Source organism: Macrotis lagotis, chromosome 1, assembly GCF_037893015.1.
Source record: "Macrotis lagotis isolate mMagLag1 chromosome 1, bilby.v1.9.chrom.fasta, whole genome shotgun sequence".
NCBI lineage: Eukaryota > Metazoa > Chordata > Mammalia > Peramelemorphia > Peramelidae > Macrotis > Macrotis lagotis.
In genome coordinates, this window is record NC_133658.1 from 303,068,879 (window position 1) to 303,092,497 (window position 23,619).

General features: G+C 35.2%; 1 protein-coding gene across 9 annotated transcripts in view; it reads right to left on the reverse strand.

The window, feature by feature from the left end:
• Positions 1-23,619, reverse strand: part of FTO (FTO alpha-ketoglutarate dependent dioxygenase) — a 477,648-nt gene that overhangs the window by 186,021 nt on the left and 268,008 nt on the right. For all 9 annotated transcript variants that reach the window (XM_074211304.1, XM_074211303.1, XM_074211307.1 and 6 more), the window contains one exon: positions 12,842-12,966. In XM_074211304.1, the coding sequence (XP_074067405.1) occupies positions 12,842-12,966 (125 nt within the window). The remainder of the gene's footprint in view (positions 1-12,841; positions 12,967-23,619) is intronic.

Genomic DNA, 23,619 nt, shown 5'->3' on the forward strand with positions numbered 1-23,619 from the left:
TGGCACAATGCTGAGGTATCATACTAGAAAAAGAATAGTAGACATAAAAATAACACCCATTCAGTAAACACACATTTATTAAAAATTACACTTATTGTGTATAGAGCACTTGTTCTAAGAAATGAGAAAATATAAATTTATATTTAAAGATATAATCCCTGATCTCATGGACCTTAAACTTTAGCAGAAGAAATTAGACAAATACAAATAACTATAACTGATACTCTTATATTTAGTATAATTAAGAATATTAAATAATAAAAGCATTAAAAAACAACATGCTAGGTTACATCCTAGGGGAAAACATGATTGTTGATTTAAGAGATAGGAGTAGAAAGGAATAGGCATTTGAGCAGAATTTGAAAGACCAACAATGGATTCAACAGGTAGGAATGAGGAGAGAAAAACCAAGTAAAGATAAGCAACCCAAGCAAAAGCATGAAGGTATAAGGTATAAGATATATGGGAACATTTAGAGAGTAATAAGTTTTGTTAAAGAACAGGGTAAATCATAAATAAATGAAAAAAAAAACAAAATAGAAAAATAGAATGTGTGTCAAATTTTAGAGGACCCTAAATGTCAGGGTGGACTTAGATAGGGAGTACTAAAGAAAAGGCTTGAAAGGATGCCATAAGGAATTATAAGAGCCAGGAATATGGATTTGGGGGGGGCAGTATTGAAGGCCCAATCAAAATTATAGCAATAATCTTTCCCCCAAATCTTCCCACTTCTAAACTTTCTTGTCACTATTATTCACTATTGAGGCTACCAGATTCCCAGTCACACTGAGCCATCACCTCCATATTAGCCTGGATTCCTCATTCTAAGTTAACTTTCATATTCAATCTACTATTAAATTCAGTCTTTTTATCTTTATAACATTTCTTGTATAGATCCCCTCCTCTATCCTCACATAACAACCATATTTCAGACCTTCCACACCTCTCCTGATGACTTGAAATGAATGACTCTAAAAGTTATAGAGTCTCCTTTTGTGGAAGTTTCTCAATATGAGTCAGACTAACTCATTAAAGGTTTAATTCAGCCTAGAAAGAACGTAAGATGAATTTCTGGGGGTGATAAGGGGTCTTCTTTGTCTCTTTCACATTATCCATGGCATCTAATCAGCAATTTTTCTTGGCAAAGTAAGTGATTTCTTTCCATAGGCTTATCTACTTGGTCCAAAGAATGAAAAAAGACCTACTCCAAAGAAGACTTATAGTGAGACAAGACAACAGTATTTGAGAGGTTGATAAGCTGGAATAGGTGGATTAGACTTGCTCATCTTGGTCTCACAAGGAAGAATTAGGAGCAATGGAAGACTCAAAGAAGCATATTTAAGTTTCAGCAACACATTCAACTAATATTAATTAAATATCTATTCTAACTTATGCTATTTTAAATTTCCACACTAGTTGCCCATAGTTATTTGGGCAGCTAGATGGCACAATGGATAGTGTGCTGTGCCTGGACTTGGGAAGACTTGAGTTCAAATTTGTCCTCAGACACTCATTAGCTATATGACCCTGGGCAAGTCATTCAATCCTATATGGCTCAGTTTCCACATCTGTAAAATGAGCTGGAGAAGGAAATGTCAAATCACTCCTGTATTTTTGTCAAGAAAACCTCAAATAGGGTCATGGAAAGTCATACAGGAATTGAAAAGATTGAATAACAATGGCCTATCCTCTCCTCAAGTGATTCTGAAACACTACTAAACATTATTTGAACCCTTTTTTCCATCCCTACTGCACACTCCCTTATTCCCATACCCCTTAATCTACCCTACCTCCTAATCTCCCACTCTAAAGTAAAACATTTCCATTATGATCGTTGGAATGCCTGTTCCACAGTTAACAATCTTGCTCTTATATTAAACCTTTTCCTTTCTCATTCTTTTCATCTTACTGCACCCACTGAGCCCTAGCTTCCTCCTGAGATAAAGCTTACCTGGACACCTTCTCTAGCATTGTCACTAATACTCCACATTCAGTTGTAATGGGGAAGTTGGAATATTCCTTACTCCACATTACTATTTTCAGACTTTCTCTCTGCCACAGTCACTTAACCTTTTCTTGTTTGGGATTCACTCAATTTGCATCTATGACCTAATTAAAATTCCTATTGCTGTTATCTATTGACCTCCTGGAGATTTCCCCCTCTTTCCTCAATGAGTTCAGTACTGAATTGCAGAATCTCTCTCTTCTCCAACTCCATACATATGGATATGTATAACTTTCCCAAAAACTAATCTCCAAATTCCACTACTTAATCCTCACCCATATCCTACTCCTTTATCCCTCCTCAGTTATACACAAAGATGGTCATATCCAAGATCTTGCCATCACCCATAATTAGGCTACTGCTATGTTCAAGAATTCTGAAATTCTTTTATCTAATCACAATCTTCTATCATTCCACTTCTCCCTTGCAACTCTTGACCCTGTGCTTCTTCATCACAATCACCTCCAATCCTTCTACCCCTTAATTCTTAGACACAACTTTTGCCCTGGCTACATTATCTTCTCTTCTCCATTTTGATACCTTGGTGTCCTCTTTGGAATACCTTGCCTTTTATCCTATCACCAAATTTGCACTGTCATGACTCAGCTTTGGATAATTCCCACCATCTGCCATCTTTATTTTTACCTATTTATCTCAACTGGTCCCTTACTAGTCACATTCACAACAGAAACCTTTCCAAATCTTTTCAACCCTCCTCAAATATCTCATGACTTCCTCTCTCCCAACCATCTTAGCTGAGAATCTTGCCTCAAATTACACTGGAAAAAACTGAGGGCATTCACTGAGAGCTAGCTCCCTTTTCTCTCCTTGTCCTCTTCAGATTACTCAGACCTTTGGTCACCATCTCCTCCTTTAATCTTGTCTCACATGATGGAGCCCTTTTCCTTATAAAGGTAAGAAGTAATTCCATTTTTTCTTGTTCTCTCCAGCATATTGTCCTCTCTGTGATCTCCCCTCTATTTCTCATCTTTAATATAAAATATGCTCCTGCCTCACTTGATCCATCCATGGCTAAAATGCTTGAAAAGGATATCTGAACACAGATATCCACGTTCAATGCCTTCTTTTCCTTTCTTCTCTTTCTCTTAACCTACTGCTCTGATTTCCAACCTTATCATTCAACTGAAAGTACTCTCTCTAAAGTCACCATTTATCTCTTTCTGATAAACCTAATGACTTTTCTCAATGCTCATTCTTCTTGACTTCTCTGTAGCCTTTGACACTACTGATAATATCCTCTTCTCTTTGGTACTCTAAGTTTTCATGAAATTTCTCTTTTCTGACTTTTCTCCAACCTGATTGACTACTCCTCAGTCTCTTTTGGTGGATATTTATCCAGGACATATTTGCTTAACCACAGGTGTTCCCCAGAGCTCTGTTCTGGTCTTTTCTCATTTTACATACTGTTTTACTTGGTGACTTCATCATTTCCCATAGATTTAATTATCATCTCTAGGCAGATGACTGTGTGATCTATTATCTAATTTTAATCTCTTACTTAACTTCTACTCTAATAACACCAACTGTTGATTAGACTCCTTGAATTGGATATCTTGTAGACATCTTTTTTATTTTTATTTTTTTAATTTTAGAAAGGTTTTATTTATTTTGAGTTTTAGAATTTTCCCCCTAATCTCGCTTCCCTCCCCCCACCCCTCACAGAAGACACTTTGCTAGTCTTTACATCATTCCCATAGTATGCATTGATCTGAGTTAAATGTGTTGCAAGAGAAATCTTCTTAAGGAAGAAACATATAGAATGAGATATAGCAGAATTACATAATAAGACAACATTTTTTTTAAAAAAAATTAAAGGTAATAGTCCTTGGTCTTTGTTCAAACTCCACAATTCTTTCTCAGGATTCAAAGGGCATATCTTGTAGACAGCTTAAACTCAATATATCCAAAATGGAACTCATCAATATTTCCCTCAAAGCTCTCCCTCTTCCTAATTTCTTTATTACTATTGAGGTTATCACCATCCTCCTACTCACTTAGGCATGCAACCTAAGTGAGCATCCTCCTCCTTTAATTCCTCTCTCTCTATCACTGTCTCTCTCTCTCTCTCTCTCTCTCTCTCTCTCTCTCTCTCTCTCTCTCTCTCTCACACACACACACACACACACACACACACACACACACACACAGACAAATTCTATTGATCTCACTTTCAGAGTATCTCCCTTTTCTGAAACAGTCAGAACCTTGGGACAGACTCTCAGGCCTGGACTACTATAATAGTCTTCTGACAGGTCTCTTTTCTTTCCCCACTCCACATCATTTTCTTCTCAGCTGTCCAACTGATCTTCCTAAAGCACAAATCTGACCATGTCACACACAGTCCCTCCACCTCCCCACCCCTATTCCTCCCCATTCAAGAAACTCCAGTAGCTCCTTATTACCTTTGAAATCAAATTTAAAATCCTTTATTTGACTTTTAAAGTCTTTCATAATCTGGTCTATTGTATTCTTTTCTTTATATCCTCAACACTTAATATAGTTCCTAACACACAATAAGCACTCAATAAATGCTTGCTGGTTTGACTTAAATGCCTACTATGTGTAAAGTAACATGGAAAGAGTGTAAGAGAGTGGTTCAGAGTTTGCCTTCAAGTCTATTTCATGCTCTGCCTTTGCCATATCTTAGCTCTATAAGCCTAGGTCAATTACCTACACTATCAGTTCTAAGTAGTACTTTAAGATTGTAAATTGAAGAAAAAGAAGTGCTGGATATTGGTAGGGGAAGTTTCCTTTTCCATAGTTTCCTTACATCAATGAAATCACAGGTCAATTCCCCACATCTCTGTTCCATGGAAGCCAGGGGACACAAAGATACATATGAAACCATCTCAGTTCTCCCGGGGCTTAATTTTAATGGCCTTTTAATTCAGAAAAAGACATCTTGACCATTGAAGCCATTCAAAAGTGGAACAAGCTGCCTCCAGAGGTAGCAGTTTCTCCTTCAAGAAAAGATTAGATGAGCATTTGTCAGTTATCCTATAGAGAAACTTCTGGTTCAGGTATTAGTAGGACTGAAGAGCCTCTAAGGTATCTTTTAAATATGAGATTCTGTGAACCAAATCAGAGTTTATAGGGTCTACTGCCATCAATTCTTAGAAAAGTTGTTCCATAGCATTCAAAATACTCTATGAACCATTTTACATCATACCCAGAGAATAAAATAGACCTGAAAAATATGTACTGAAATATCTGGCATACATTCAGTCAGCACTGACAACGGACAGATTCTAAAATGAAAGGGCATAAAGATGGGCAGAGTTAGCTTTCACCCTCTAAACTAACTGACAAGAAAGGAGGGAGAGGAAGGGTGGGCAAGAGTGGTAGACCTTGAAGCATTGGTCACTGCTCTTTGGAACCCTAAAAGCTCTCTATTCAAATGTTAACAATTAATCACAAATTATGAAGGTCAAGACATTTATATAAATATTGTAATTAGTTATTTTTCAGTCAATTCAAATCACTAACCCAACTGAATAAACAGGAAATTATAATAATATTCATAGTAACACCTAGGTTCTAGGTTTTTGAGCTTTGACAAAGATACAAATTGAGTACAGCCTCAAAAGAAAAGATGGGGGGAGAGAATAAAATACAGGGGTTTTTTGTTTTTGTATAAACCAAATTCTAACTTTAGAGCATTACAACTGCTTAAGCCTAATATGGAAATCTGTATATGGGATCATAAGTATAAAATATATTATATTTAGGGAAGAAGTGAGGATACACACACACACACACACAAACACACACACACATATAAAACCTCCTGTAAACATAGAAGTTGGGGCTGTGACAAATTTTTACAAAAAATGTCATAATCACCCAAATTCTCAGGATATGTAAAAAAGAGATTTCTTAAGCCCATACAAAGCACACTTGGTTGTTTATCCTAACTAAACCAGAAGATTCTAGGCAGGGGCAAGGCTACATGGGATTTCACATAAAGGTTTATCTCAGTTTAAAAGATAAGATGTATATGTACACACAGACAGTGGAGAGGCAAGTGAATGTCCAATGTAAAATCAAGTTGCAGGTTGTTTTTTTTTTTTTATTTTTGGTCTTCCCTAAATCTATTAGTACCTGATCTGACTTCTTTGGAGAACTTTAAATAAGAGAATTTAGTGTGAATAGCAGAAGCAAAGAACCAGAGCACTTACCATAAACAGCCTAGCAATAAGCAACTAGATACAAGTCCAGGGTGAATTCAGACAGTGGATATTTGTGCATACTTGTGATGAATTAATGAATAAGCATTTATTAAATATATACCAAACCACTGTACTAAGTGTTAGGGAAACAAATAGAAAAATCCAGTTTCTGCTCTCAATAAACACTTCCTAATGAGGGAAGACAACACAAATGATATGAAGTCTCAGCAGCAAGGAAGATGGAAAGGCACAGGAGTTCTAAAGGGTTCAGAGGAAGTGAATGACAAGACCCAGGATTCATGAAGTTACATCAATAGGCCATGTCACAGAACAGGGGACTGTAATACATGGAGGAATGTAAATTATAAGGCTTGAGCACCCAATGAAGCAGAGGCAAAGCAAAAGTCATGGTGATCCTCCACCTCATTAGAAGAAAAGAAGTCCCATCTCATTCAACCTGGATAGCAATCAAAAAGCCCAGGGGAAGAGGGGAGACAAAGGAAGAGGCTATGACCAGTGATGGTCAGTCTTCAAGCTACTCCATCACTCTAACCTAATTTTTGTGCTCAAGAATGGCAAGGGTGCCCCAAGCAGCAGGTCTTTCCACTCACTGCTCCATTATCTAAGATGGGTTCTAGGATTGTGTGCTATGTACACAGTCTTAAGATACTATGACAGCTTCATTTTTAGTCTTTATTTCCTTAATAAGGCAAATATTCTGATAGTCGGGCCATAGTGGAAATAGTACAAGTCAGCACTGAAAGAAAAATAGCTTCTTCAATTTTGCCATTTTAAAATACTGTCTTTTAAAATTGATTGCACTATTTTTGTGGTTTCATGCTTCATGAGGTCTTTAGCAAATGTTTTTATTTTTGGTATTTGCACCCTCAGGCAGTTTTGCAACAGGAATAACCTTGAAAGTTAGAAAAACAAAGTTTATTCCTAAAATGTATCTTACCCTGCATTATTTTATACCCAGCTCCTCTGATCATTATAAATGTATGTCTTTACTAACTAAAACAAAACTAAAGATGAAAACCAAAATGAATTATGAGAGCAAAATGTTTCCTTAAGTAAGCATTATGAAACTTGAATTTTTTTTCGCTTGCTATCTGGGTAAAAATTGTATTGGAAAATAGGCAACAAACACTGTCAAAAGTCACTTGAATCCCTAATAGTACAAGTTCTATGGGAAAGATGGGCTCTTTTTTTTTAAAAGAAGAGCTCTTGATCTTCAATTACAGCTCTATCATTTCCTCCAAAGACTTTGGTACATCTCTTGATTTTCAACTGGAAGAATGGATTTTTTTCCTTTCTGACATCTTGTGAAGACTTTGCTGAATATTTTTCTCTTATTTTATCCTTATACTGATCATTCAATTACTACATGATGCCTAAAATGTGCTGAGCACTTTATATAATGCTTTGTACACCTAAAGTTCTCAATAAATGTTGTTCAATAAATGAATGAATTTCAACTTCATGGTCATGGAAAATGGTAGCTATCTTTGCAGGAAAAAAAAAAAACTTTGTTTGGTGATCCTAAAAACTACTTTCTGGAAAATAATGAAATGTATCCTGAATAATTCAAGAGATAACCTAATAGAAACAAATCATAGTAGCAAATCACTGTGCTCTATGTTTCATTCACTAGTGACACTGATTATATGACATAACTCAAACATTTCTTTGCAAATTCAAGGCAAATGACACATTTCATCCAACCATCTTCTAATACTTTACCATTTAGATTTTATTACTTTGGGATTTTGTTACTTTAAAGGTTTTTTTTTAATCTAATGGATCCCCCCCCCCATTTAATTAAAGAGTGATCATAAGGTTTTTAGCAACTTGGGGGGGGTGCAAATACAATCATTTTTGGCTTTTATATAATGCATATTTCAAACATACCTTAAGTACTCTATATGTTAATGAAAGACAGCCTTGGGAAGATGCTTGGGCTTTTTTAACATTACAAAAAAGTGCTTAATTTTTGGTAAGAGTGGTTCAGACACAGACACTGAACTGTACCTTTTCTTTGTTATCCTTTTCAAATGATAATTCTTTCACTGTCACCATTAAATCTTAATCTATCCCAGCTCCTTGTATGGGTCATTGGTTCTATATGTACTGCTATTATTTTAAAATGTTTCCCCTTGGTAGGGGAAGAGGAAAAAAAAAGCTGTCCAGAGCCAGATGGGCCACTTCACAGTTCATTTATCAAACCTAATACACTGGGCTCCACCCTCCTCTCACTCACTATTGCAGTTAAACTTCCATATAATTTGGTAATCATTTTCATTATCAGAGAATGACCCTAAAGGAGACTACCCTAGAATGTCCAGTCCACAAGAGTCTCCCAGCTGTTCCTTTTCTGTTTCTTCCTACAGTAGACCTTAAGAACCTCATAGTTTATTAGCTGTAGACTGACCTTTGGGAAGCAGAGGTCAAGAAGGGGTCAGATCAGAGGGCTTGCAAAGCTCTTTAAAAGCTATAACAACTTGTCCATCAGACACTAGGAGACAGTATAAACAAACCTAAATCTTCAGAAATTCTGGACCACTTCTATTAACACTTCCCCCACATATACAGTTTTTTCATGATGTACTTTGGATCATTAATCTAGGCATAAGTGAATAAACATCTTTGATAAGCCCTATTTGAAGAGAGTTGTTTGTGGGATTATTAGTCTTGAAGACAGAGACCCTAAGCAGGCAAATGCATCTTTGGGATCAGTGACGGCACTGTGACAAACTGGTAGACTATAGTCATGCTGAATAACCACTTTTCTTAAAGGCTAAATCCACAAGACGTATGTTCTTCCTGTTTAAGAGTCTTTGGATAGGTCAAAACAATGGCCCAACAAGCTTCAAGTTGGGAAGACATGACAACATTTGATGTGTATATCAGAAGTCCTACCTTGAAAAACAAAACGACAATATGTTGCCCCCTCCAATCCCATGCTCTACATCTTCAGTATTGCATAGGAGCCTGCCAGAGACTCAAAACTGTTATATTACAGTTGACCTATAGTAAAGTTTCTTCCAGCTGTTGTGACTTGGTTGACCTATATTTCTCAGAGTTGTACCCATCATAATGAGTTCTCTAATATACAATATAAGGTAATTAGAGTCATCTGTATTTAACTTTCAGAGGAAAAAAATTCTATTATCTAATCTAGCTGATCCCCTGATAGCCTGTTGAAAGTAAAATACTATAACCTATTGCTTGGCCTTTGACAAGTGCTAATTATTTCCTGTCCAAGCACATTTTTCTCATGTAATTCCAAAGTACACAATAGGCTGATCTCTAAAACCCAGGCAGCTCAGCAAGCAGTGTGGCGGATGTTTTATAACTTTCACCACCACATGCTTGATGGCTACCATAGTCAATGCCTCATTCCAGACATCCAGTTGAGGCTTTGATGGGAAAAAGGGAGGAGGTGTACGGTAACAGTCTGTTTATGTGGTTCATATGGATGAGACTCTTACATAGGTCACTGGGATGGTAAACATCAAATGATGGGGGTGGGGAGGGTGGGGGAAGGATTATAGTTATTTAATACCCTAAGGATACTTTCTGAGCTCTCAAGACACTATCCTCTTGAAATATTCTTTCAGGTGTTTAGTTTTAAAGAGGTCTGCACAGTGTCTGTTGCTAAGCTTTCTCTTCACCCTTTCTTCCCCACACCCAACCCTCCTCCCCGCAATGCCACAATGTACTTTAACATTTTTGTTTCAGAGACTAGACTATATCTACTTCAGCACTGGCTCCAACTCCTGATTAAATTGTTAGTAGTAAGTAAAAGCCAGAAACACTGTAACCAGACTCCTTTTAAACAAGCTATTTTTGTCATGTAGCCTGGTGATTTGGTGTATTAGGAAGTTATTGCTAACAAACCAAATGTACTCTCTAAAAGACATCCATTCTCAACATTTACGCTTTCTCTGGGTAAGGCTGACTTTTTTTGTTGTTGTTTTGTTCCTCCTAAGGTAGAAGGGAGGAATGTGATAGAGGTGGTAGAAGGCCTTTTTTTCCTTCCCTCTTTTCCCTCCTTCTTGCCCATCTTTTCTTTTAACAAGGCTCTCTAGGGGCACAAAGAAAGGAGAGTACGGAACTGAAAGGGTCAAACAGAAGAAGACCAAGATTTTTTCAAAGTGACATTTCATTTTTTAAATGGTAAAAGAAACAGAAACAAATAAAGCTATTCAAATTCTTCAAGTTAAAGAGAAAAAGAATTAAAAATATTATTTAATCATTGCCACTCAAGTTGAATAGATTCACCCATTTCTCCAGATAAAAATGAATGGTAGTCATATACTGCTGATACCTGGGCTCTCCTAAGTGTTTCCTTGGAAAAATATATCTTGCCTCGCTTGATTCCAGGAAGCAAAGAATCTGAGAGTTGAAATATATCAAGCATTTACTATGTATCTAGCATATAATAGGCACCATGCTATGTATTGGGAATATCAAATCAAAAACAAAATTTTCTTTGTCCCCTCCACTGGAAGAAACCCCAAAGAAGACCACTTCTTGTCAGAGATCACAAGTACTCCCAGCTGCTAATTAGTGTGTCACCTCTTTAACCTGCCAAAATTATGCTGATTTATATTTTTGGCATATAATTATATTTGTATGGGCTCCTCCTCTCCTCCCTGCTCTCCATCAGCTACTTGGTAGAATGCAAGCTTCTTTAGGGCAGACATGGTTTCATTTTGGTTCTGTTCTACCCAGTATGTAACAAAGAGTTTGACACATAGTGGCTGTTAATTAATACATTGACAGATATACTCATCTTGGCTTTGCTTGAAAACCTTTACAAAGCAGTCCATTCTAGTTTGTTACCAAGGGAGTTTCTTCACAAACACGGCTGCCTCTGATGTGTCTTTGTAATATTCATATCTTGCTCCTAGTTCTGCCTTCTTGAGCTAAGTGGTATATGTATAATCCCCCTTTCCCCATGGCGGTCTGCCTTCTGAGCACTGAGAGTGTTATCACATTGCCTCCTAAACCTTTTCTTCTTCAGGCTAAACATTCCCTGTTCCTTCATCTAAAACCCTTATTTGGCATAACCTTGATGCTTTTTGTTGTCCTGATTGCCATGTTCTGAAAACTCTCCAACTCATCAATGGCTAGCATCTTCTGATGGAATGGCCTGCTTTTTGGCTGTCCAAACACATTGTTAACTTATAGTATGTGTACAGTACATAAAAACTCAAATTTTTTAAAGTACTCCTATCTAACCATATATCCTCAATCTTATAATTATGAATATAAGACTTTACAGTTATTATTCCTGTTAAATTTAACTTTCATAAACATGATCCTAGGTTCAAAATTACAGAGATCTTTTCAATACTGACATTGTCATCATGACATGTTAGCAATCCATCCCAGCTTTGTGATCCTTGAAAATTTCCTAAGCATGTCATCTATGTCTTTATCTAAATCTTTGGTAAAACAGAACAAGATAAGGGACAAGTCTTAAGAACCTTCCATAGGTGTCCCCTGAAGAAGCTGACACTGAACCAGTAATGATTCTTTGGGTCCAGTCATTCAAACTATTTCCAAATCTCCCTAATTGTCTACCAGAACAGTATGAAATTTTTTAATTAAATTCTTCACTAAAATCTAGACAAATTATGCTCCTTAATCCATAAATGCAGTCTAGAAAAGAATTATGGTTGTTTGACATGATTTGTTTGTGATAAAGCTATCCAATATCTCTGTGATTTAGATGAGCATCCTAATTTTTTTAAAATTGATCCTAATTGAACTATCACTATCACTATCAATTGTAGTAAAAATCAGTTGCAGACCTTTTTCCAAGAACATTGTGTTTTTGAAGAGATTACTAGACACAGTTTTCAGTAATTAGCAAACCTCCTACTAAAAATATAGAACAGTCTTCCATTTTGCTTTCTTATGCTCCGACATAAAGATATGTACCAACCTCAAAGGTCTTTGCAACAAAAAGTCTACATTATAAATCTAATATTTTGGGGCTTAGATATATGTTTTAATTTTTTAATTGTTCATTGAGTAAATAAATGTCAAAATATAGCATCAGAAATGCTAGGAAATTTGATCGTGTAGAAACTTGTGTGGAAGTCTCAACAAAATTCAGAGTTCACTGAAACACAGTCAAGTTTATATGCAAAGAAACTGATGTGACCTGATGTAACTTATACTTATTTAGTGTCTCACAAATGAAATGGAAAAATATACCTGAAAAATTTTCAACAATTCATCCTTCATCAAGTGCTGCAAGAGCATTCACTACAAGAATTTCCCAAGCTTTTATCTATATCAGTTTTCAGTGTGTTGGTAAAACTGGCTTTTCAGCATCAGGTACATTATGGTTAGAATGTAAACATCTGTGCTAAATATTAAGCCAAGAGGTAAATATCTCTCACACACACACACACAAACACACATACACAAACACACACACACACACAAATGACACAAGCCACAATATATAATATAGATATCAAAAGTAAAAAAGTAAGCCTCTCTAGAAAGCACCTTGAGTATATTTTTTTCATAAGTCTTCCAAAGAGCTAGCAACAAAGAAGCTCCTCAACTAATACTATTTGCAGACTTCAGTAAACAAAAAGAATCATTTAATTAGAGGTCTAACCTCAAACACCATTCCGTTCGCAGGTCCTGTCGTTTGGTGAGCAAGGCAAGTAAATCTGCTATGATTTCATTCTTTTGTTCCATGGGCCATCCCTCTTTTCTGATTTCACAAAGTACTGCATTTGTCTAAGAAAAATGATAAAAAAAAAAAAAGGAAAGAAAAGAAAAAAAGAAGAAAAACATAAAATTAATAAAAAAGCCCATAAGCAAATAAGGACAGTAAATCAATGGCTTTTTTTTATTACAGTTCCACTGCTAACAAATCAATACAGTAAATGATGGTCAAAAATGGGCACCATATATTTGGTATTTAATCAATGTACATGGCACATAAGGTAACCTATAAAGTTCCATTGCCTTAAGTAACACATTGAGCATTCTCCCTTTCATTTTCTCAACACACATGCCTATTTTTTTCCTTTGAGCTGCTGAGTATAAGCTATTATTAGAAATGATTTTCACGTACACTTCTCTGTGAGTTGTTTGTTTTGCCTTTTTAAAAAAGGAGTCTTTGACTTTCCCCTCTCTCTACTTCCTGCTACCAGCTGTGGCTTTCTGCACCGTCTCTTCTTTGAATCATTAATTTCTATTCCCAGCCATGCCAATGATTTTTTTTTTGGCCCTCCCTCATTCTCCTTGGTGGAAAAAACTCCAAGATCTTGCTAAGAAATAAATAAGCACACAGAATGCAATAGCCAAACTGACATTTTCCAGATTTGAAAATCCACTGCATATATATTATACTCATATATTCATACAATTATACTCATAATTCAAATAAGTTTAAGACATCTTTAAACATCGATAAAAGGTCACCTATATAGGCAGCTAACAATTTTGAGGGGAATTATATATTCTATGATCATGGCAACAGAAAGAAATTATGTTAAGAGTTGAGTACAAGCATATTCACACATATATGTATATATTATGTGATATATATATATATATATGTATATATATATATATATATGATCTTTACCTAGGAAGTCAGAGGCCTAAACACCCTTCATCATATCGAGTTTTCAAGAAAGAAAATTCAATACTCAACTAATTATCATCTTCAATTGAGCCAACCAAAATGGCAAAACTCATTAGCTTATATATAATATATGAATTCAGAACTTTTTAAAATATACAAAAATATTAATATGAAAACATTACAAGTTTGGCTTTAAATTTGAGCAGTACCCAGTTGATCCAAGCATACACTTTTTAAAACATGTGCATCTATTTTCGTATAAACTGAAGAGGAGAATTTAAAGGTAACTGAAATTTGTTATTCTACATTTGGTAATATTCTTAACATAAAATGTTAAAAAAAAAGTCTTAATGTAGGGGTGGCTAGGTGGCGCAGTGGATAAAGCACTGGCCCTGGAGTCAGGAGTACCTGGGTTCAAATCCGGTCTCAGACACTTAGTAATTACCTAGCCGTGTGGCCTTGGGCAAGCCACTTAACCCCATTTGCCCTTGCAAAAAAAAAAAAAAAAAAACAAACTAAAAAAAAGTCTTAATGTATTAAGTATTCTATAATTTCCTCACCTAATATATGCTCCTAAACTATTTACACAATGAAAATCTCAGTATTATGTGCCCTTTCACTGATTTTATATAATTTCTTTATAATAATTTTATATATCTTTATAATAATTTTTTCTATATAATCTCTTTATAGCCTCATCTTCCAAGGACAAGTGGGCTTCCATTGGGCTCTGTTGGACACATTTTAACTGACTGGCAGCAGGATATTCAGGCCTCGGGTGCAGAACCAAAGTGCAAGGCCTCTTCAGGCGAGGCCCCCCAGCTCAAAGGCTGATACCAACAAGTATCTAAAGCATGTCTAATTCCAAAGAGACCCAGTTTCAAAGAGTATTCAGACAAACAAAAGCATGTTTCCTTGGCTATGTATAACTTAACTCATGTATACCTAACAAGAGAGCTGTAAGAAATAACAAAGAATTATTTAACCCTTCCTCAACATTTGAAAGAATAAAGTATTTTTACAAAAAAAAAACACTGAACATAAACACATTAGGAGGATCCTATCATGAACATATATTTCTTTTTTTAGCTTTTTTTAAAAAAGATTTTATTTATTTTGAGTTTTACAATTTCCCCCCCAATCTTACTTCTCTCCCCTCACCCCCCACAGAAAGCAATTTGTCAGTGTGATGAGAGAAAAATCATATCCTTAAGGAAGAAACATAAAGTATAAGAGATAGCAAGATCAGACAATAAGATATCAGTTTTTTTTCCCTAAATTAAAGGTAATAGTCCTTGGCCTTTGTTCAAACTCCACAGTTCTTTCTCTGGATACAGATGATATTCTCCATTGCTGACAGCCCCAAACTGTCCCTGATTGTTGCACTGATGGAATGAGCGAGTCCATCAAGGTTGATCATCGCCTCCATGTTGCTGTTAGTGTGTACAGTGTTTTTCTGGTTCTGCTCATCTCACTCAGCATTAGTTCATGCAAATCCCTCTCAGCTTCCCTGAATTCCGGTCCCTCTTGGTTTCTAATAGAACAATAGTATTCCATGACATACATATAGCACAGTTTGCTAAGCCATTCCCCAATTGAAGGACATTTACTTGATTTCCAATTCTTTGTCACCACAAACAATGCTATTATGAATATTTTTGTACAAGTGATGTTTTTACCCTTTTTCATCATCTCTTCAGGGTATAGACCCAGTAGAGGCATTGCTTGGATCAAAGGGTTTGCACATTTTTGTTGCCCTTTGGGCATAGTTCCAAATTTCTCTCCAGAAAGATTGGATGAGTTCATAGCTCCACCAACAATGTAATAGAGTCCCAGATTTTCAACAATGATCATTATCCTTTCTGGCCATATTGGCCAGTCTGAGAGGTGTGAGGTGGTACCTCAGAGAAGCTTTAATTCGCATTTCTCTAATAAGTAATGATTTAGAGCAATTTTTCATATGACTATGGATTGCTTTAATCTCCTCATCTGTAAATTGCCTTTGTATATCCTTTGACCACTTGTCATTTAGGGAATGGCTTTTAATAAATATATTTCTTTAAAAACTTAGATAATTTTAAAAAGTCAGTCATTCTTTTAACATAATTAAAATTTCTTTTGCAAATGTATTCTAGTTTTTGATAAGAAAAAAAGATGTAATTTATCTATGCTGTTAGGAAATTTCATTTTATAACATTTTCATCTTGGTATTACAAAAGGCATGGATACGTTCTAAAGAATCTTTTCCCATCCTACCAACGCCCCAAATTCATATACTTTCTTGCAAAATAATGACGACATGTGTTGTTCTCCTAGTATCTTTATAATTTTTAATTACAGTCCTAGCTGCCCATAGCCTGGTTGTTTTCAAATTCTAGACTCTGTTGTTCCATCCTAATTGGCAAAGCTGCATTAAGAGCCTAGAAATCATGATAGACAGTGACCTAAAAACAAACAGTAGAAGAAAATAGATAATAAGTCTCTTATTCTCAGCATTTAGAAAACTTTCTTCATTCTTCATACTATTTAGAAGTTACCTACAACTTTTTTTGTTTCAGGAGAGACTCAGGGAAAAAAACATTTTAAAAGGGATATGAAAAAAAGAACTCCAAAGGAAAAGATATATTTTATATATGTTTGACTTTAAGGAACCCTGGAATATTAAAGAATAACAACTACATCAATTCCCAAAACCAACTGAGGGTAAGGAATTATTTAATCCATAAAAAGGGTCTTTCCTTTATAAATGACTTAGTTTTAGGCTTCTTTTAAACACTCAGCTTCTTTAGTCTAGTCAAATAATTATTCAAGTTCCAAAATTTCATTTTTATACAACTTTTCAAGTCCATGCCTAGCATTTATTGAAAATTACATCCAACTCAATGAATCAAAAAATAAAGATGACAGGCAGGGGGAGAGTTCTTGAGATGAAGGAAATAATCATGACTGCAATGAGAAAACAATTAACAGTAAAAGAACGGTGAAATGAGAATGACTATATAGACCCTAAAATAAAATACTTAAGTTGAAGATTGTACCTAAATCCTTTTTAAATTTAGGATGAAAAGGACCCAGTACATTAAAGACCCAAAAAGACACTCTGGATCACCAAGACAGCATGTTTTCCTAAAGTAGTTAATGGTGATATTTTCCTCTTTTCAGAGTGTCATCTCTTTCAAACTTGACTTTACCTAGGAAAGATTAATAGGTCATTTACCCATGAGCAGCAGTATAGATGACAGGACTGTCTCAAGAGAATCATAAATCTGAAAATATCCACTTATCCTCACTCCTTCCAGAGTCTAAAACATAACTTGGTCTGAAAACTTGGGAAAAGTGTACAGCATTGCTAAGAGAAATAATTTGTAGGTTAAGTTTCATGCCATAGTAACTCTTTCTTGACTGAGTTCAAAACCTAGGGGGCTTGGAAATATTGACAAGTCTCAAGTCACAATCCACAAGGAGCAGGTTGAAACCAATAACATTCACTCCAGTTTCATCTCAAAATTAATCTCCTTGACTCTGGATCTATGACAATTCAACAAGAATGTCACTAAGTAGTTCATTCTTCAAAGAAAAATTTAAAAACTCAAATACCTCAACCTGTGTATTATCAGGAACTCAGCGAATGAGCAACTTCTAAAAGTCTCACTTGATTTAGAGAACTGGGAATGATATGCCATATGAGAACCATGATGCCATCAGACAAAGTATACACCATCCACTATCTAGATGTACAAGGAAACTGTAGCATATTTTAAAAAAACACAATGATGTAAAATATTTGACAATGGTCTGGATTTTTGGTCATTAAAAGTCCAGTAAGAAACTGATAAGATAGGTGATCAAGGTGGATAATTTTTTTGGCAAGAAAAAATATTAAGTATGAATGATATGAATTTCCTATGTGGCTTATAAATTGACTACAAAAGGCAAATTCAAAACAATTTTTCAAATTGAAAAGGTATTTTTGACAATGGAAGTATTATTGAGATGGGAATATAACTCCCAAGATAATATAAGATATGAACTTTTGATTGCATATATTCAGAGAAACAAAAAGAATCTCTGAATTTCAGATTTGCATAGAAATTTGGAAGCCACCCAATCCAACTCAACCCCCCCAAAAGATCCCTACTACAACATAATCTAACATCCACTCAACTTAGTATCTTTTGAGGCACCTAAGGTCACCTGGGGAAAGTTCTAATTATTAGGAAGTTTTAGCTTATAGCAAGATTAAATATTCTTCTTTGTATATTCCACTTATTTTTTCCTAACCTTTCTCTCTTGGGCCAAAATTAACAAATCTAATCTCTCTTCCACATGATAGCCTTACAAATACCTGAAACTAAAATAACATCTCTATCTTAAGTTTTTTCTTCTTGAGATAAATATCTCCAATTCGTTCAACCATTTGTCAAATGGCATAGGTTCAAAGCCAATTGCCTTCTTCAGGACTCATTATGCCTAATAAATGTCTTTTTTAATTTGTGGTACATAGATGAACATTGTATTATAAAAGGAGTCTAATAGAATTGAATGATAGAAGTGAAATCAATTATGTCATTGTAGAAAGAATTCTATATTTGTAATCAGAATCCTTAGTTTTTAATTGAGGAAATGGTACCAGTTTTCATGTGTGGCTCATAAATTTACTATAAAAGATAATTCCAAAATAACTTATCACCTTTAGATTACTAATAGCATTTATTTCTCTCTCAGGGACTCAGTTTCCTCAGCAATAAAATGAAAGGGTTAGATGGGATAATGTAGTTCATTCCAGGTCTAAAATTCTATTATGTAAAAATTCAAGTCAACATTTATTAAGACTCCAATATATATTTGCTAAGTGGTGGGGATACCAAAAAAAAAAAAGCAAAAGACTATCTCTATTCTCAAGGAGTTCAAAAGTGAATGTTGGAGACAAAATTTAAAAAAAAACTAATATATATATATATATATATATATATATATATATATATATATATAAAACAAAATACATAGTAATCAATCTAGTATATAATAAACTCAAAGATCCAAGTTTTTATAACAAAAATTAATTATTTGTCAAAAATTGCTAAGAAAATTTTAAAACAGTATGGCAGAAACTAGATATAGTCCAGCATCTCACACTAAATATCAAGATAAGGTCAAAATGAATCAAAAATGATTTACACATAAAGGAAGATACCGTAAGTAAATTAAGAAAACATGAAATAGTTCATCTATCAGATTTATGGGTAAAGGAAGAATTTAGGACCAATAAAAATATAGAAAGCATTACAACATGTAAAAAATAATTTTTAGTAAATAAAAAGTTTTTGTACAAACAAAAACAAATGCAAATAAAATTATAAGGAAAACAGAAAACTCGAGGGGGTATTGGGGAAATGTTACAACAAGTATTTCTAATAAAGGTCTCATTTCTCAAATGTATAGAGAACTGATTCAAATTTATAAAAAGGCAAGTCATCCCTCAATTGATAAATGGCCAGAGGATATGAATGGGGAGTTTTCAGACAGAGAAATCAAAGCTACCTGTAGTTATATGAAAACATGATCTAAATCACTACTAATCAGAGAACTGCAAATTAAAGTGGCTAATATGACAAAAAAGGAAAATGTTGAATGCTGGAGGGGATGGGGAAAAACCAGACATATACCCTGTTGGTGGAGTTGTGAACTGATCCAACTATACTGGAGAGTTTAGAACTATGCCTAAAGGTCTAAAAAGTGTACATATTCTTAGATCCAGTTATACCACTGCTAGGTCTATATCCCAAAGGTATACAAAATAAGGGAAAAGGACCTATTTGTATGAAAATTTTTATAGCAGCTCTTTTTTGATATTTTATTTTACTTTTCTAATTACATGCTTTTTTCAAAATTCATTCACTTGAATATATGTTACATAATTTTCTACCACCCTCCCATCCCACCCACCTCCCCTCAGTGGCAAACAGTCTGTGCATGTACTTTTGTGTTTAACATACGTATACATCAGTCATAAATGTATGTATCAGAGGAATTAGGACTAAGGGAACAAAGAAAGGAAACCATGGGATAGGAAGGAAAAACATAAGAGAAGTGTTTTTTTTTTTAAAGTGAACACAGTATCCACTCAGATTCTGCAGGGGGGTTTTGTTTTGTTTTTCCTCTGAATGCCATTGTCCATAAGAGATCTCCCAGGGTTGTCCTAAATCTCTGAATTTAAAGCAGCTTTTTTGTGGTAGTTAAGAATTGGAAATCAAAGTGATACTCCTCAATTGGGGAATGATTAAAGAAGTTGTAATATAAGATTGCAATGAAATGCTATGGTGCTGTAAGAAATAACAAGCAGGTGATTTCAGAAAAACCTAGAAAGATTTGCATGAACTGATACAAACTGAAGTGACCAGAACCAGAAGAATACACTGGACACAGTAAAAGCACTATTGTTTGATGAAGAACTGTGAAAGACCTAGCTATTTCTTAGCAATACAGTGAGTCAAGACAATTCCAAAGAATTAATGATGAAGAATACTATCTGCCTCCAGAGAAAGAATTGATATTGATTGAATATACATTGAAGCATGCTATTTTTCATTTTCATTTTTTTCTTTTGAGTCTTCTTGAACAAAATGAAATGTTTTACATAACAGCACATGTATAAACTATCTGATTGCTTATAGTCTCTGGGAAGTGGGGAGAATAGAATTTGAAACTCAAAACTTTAAATAAAAATGTTAAAAATTGGGGGGAAAAGTTAAGGAATTGTCCTCAAGAAAACATTTTAGAATTCAAATGCTTCTGGTTGGAATAAAAAAGTTGACTTCCTGATACACACACACACACACACACACACACACACACACACACACACACACGATAATTTTGGGAAAACTAACAGAAAGAAGTCTTTAGTATTAAGGGGACTAGCAAAAAGGTTTCTTGTAGAAGGTAAGATTTTAACTGAGACTTGAAGGAAACCAGTGAAGTCAAGATACAGAGATGAAGAGGGACAGATTTTGAGGCATGGGGAACAGTCAGTGAATATTCCTTAAGTTGGGAAATGGAACATCTTATATGAGGAACAACAGGGATGCCAGCATTCCCTGCATCACAGAATATGAAAAAGTATGAAGGGGGCAGGTCATGAAGGCCTTTGAAAGTCAATCAGAAGATTTTTTATATTTCATCTTGTATGTAATAGGGAGTTCCTACAGTTTATTCATTGGGGTGAGGGGAGGATAAGAGGGGGTGATGATCAGACCTGTGCTTTGGAAAGAGTAATCTAATAGCTAAGAGTAGAATGATCCAGAGCAGGGGAGAGACTTGAGGCAGGGAGACAAAACCAACAGTTTCAGACATGAGGTGATAAGGGTCTGTATCAGGGTGATAGCAGTATCAAAGGAGAAAAGGAGACATATACAAGAGATAATATAAAGGTAGAATGAATAGGACTTGACAACTGATTGGATTAGGGCGGGAAACAGGGGAGGAGGAGGATGGATAGGTGACAACTAGGTTGTAAGACTGGATGAATGGGAAGATGGTAGTGCCAAAGAAGGTAATAGGGAAGTTAGCAAAAGGCAGAAGGTCTAAAAGAAACAAAGAAACATTTACTGAGTTCCTACTTCTCATTTTATGAATGGAAAAAACAGATCTGGAGTGATTAAAAGTACAAGAAACAGTAATGAAGTCACTGTCACTGGATCACCAGAGCATGTGGAGGGGAGTAAATTATAAGACTAGAAAAACAAGAAGGTGCTAGACTTTACAAAGCAAATGAAGGTAATACCCTTACTAGTTGTGTGATTTTACACAAGGTCATATACATCACAGATAGAATAAAAGACTTTTAACTCTATTTTTAGTGTTTAATCTATCATTTATTAAGTAACTACTAAATGTCAGAGACTATGCCAGGTGCAAGTCAGGTCTGACTCTTCATGACCCCATTTGGGGTTTTCTTGGCTAAGATACTGGAATGGTTTGCCATTTATTTCTCCAATGCATCCCCATTTTACAAATGAGGAACTGAGGCAAATAGGGATTAAGTTACATGTCCAGGGCCAGACAACTAATAAGTGTCTAAGACTGGATTTGAACTCAGATCTTTCTGACTCTAGGAAGCACTCCGGGGATCTACCCAATTCACCACCAAGGTACTAGGTACAAACATATAAACAAGTTTTAGGCTCTATCATATCACAAAATCTAGACAAATTAAAAGATTTGTTACTTTATGATCCCAGAACAGTTTAAGATTTGCCAAATGGAAGATTTTACTTTCTTTACTCAATGAATTAAACATTTGTTCAAGATCTGGTTAACCAAGAGGGGGGAAGAAAAATACCATGCCCTAAGGACCTTCAGAGAGCTTTGGTTTCTTCTTTCTCAATAAGAGATAGATGATCATTCAGCCATGAATTTGTAACCCCTTTATCTATCAAATTTAAGTTTAATCACTTTAACTATTTCTCCCTCGATATAGTATGTTATTTATTTATTTATACAACAAACATTAAATATTAAAAAAGTGAAGCTACATGTACATTATACTCAATTGAAAATATTTTATCATTTTCATCACAGCGTATCACTAATTACATGCAATCTGCAATGTGGACACCGAATTAGTCCTGTAGAAGATTTTCCTTTTTTTAATTTAAATTTAATTTTTATTTTTTCCCAACTACATGCAAAGATAGTTTCCAACATACATCCTTTTGCAATCTTTTGAGTTCCACATTTTTCTACCCTCTTTCCTTCCCTTTCCCCTCCTCATGGCAGCAAGTACTTTGATACAGATTGTACATATACAGTCATGTTTAATATATTTCCAAATGTTACATGCAATCCAGAATGTGGATGTTCTGAATTAGTTATCTAAGTAAGAAAGACATTCAAGACAAACTTAGTCTAGAAGTTGAATATGTAATTTCAGAGAAAATATATATTCATTAATAATGATACCCATTTAGTTATTTGGGTTTTTTTTAATGTTCCTTCCCAATGTCATTATGTCCTTGAACTGACCAAGATGCTACTTCTTGGGCACATCCACATAGACAAACTACCCTCACCAATTCACCATATATATCCCCAAGAAGATCCATGAAAGTAAGATGGTAGTCTAAAAGTCTTTGTTATTCCTGCTTTCTCAGCAGCCAATGTCCTTCTACAGTACAAGGGCATAAATTCAAATTTCAACATTCCAGTGGGACACAAAAAGGGTAATGCCCTTGTTGGGTGGGGGGAGAGAAAACTGCGCCATTTCTATCATTTCTTATGTGTGTCTGCCTCATTTTAGGAGTCCATTTCCCCTCTACACACACAAATTACAAAGATACATTCCGACTGATAACAAGGGCTAAAGGTTCAACTTGTGAAGAAACTCAGTTTAAGATGTTATCAGCTAGGAAAGCTATTTCCTCACATCAACACTGCATAGGGCTGTCAGAAACCCAACCAGTACCACTCCTCTTTAAAGGGCAAAAGCACTCCCCCCACCCAAAGAAAAGCACAAAATCTACTACTATAGCTACAGTCCCATCAAAAAAGGGTTGACCTTAGGTCTTCCTTCATTCAATGATAGTTAGTGAAAGATTATTGTCTTGTGGGGCCTCTATAGTCCAATGTTGAGTGATGCATTAACATTTCCTAAAATGGACTGGATGGGTATCATCTCAGATGTCTACCATGCTTAGTTTTTCAGGTCAAAAGAATAAACAAACACTACTCTCAGTCCTTCTGTCTGCCTTATCTCCCCGTCTTGTGAGCAGGAGGTGTTGGGGGGGGGGTGCTATCAT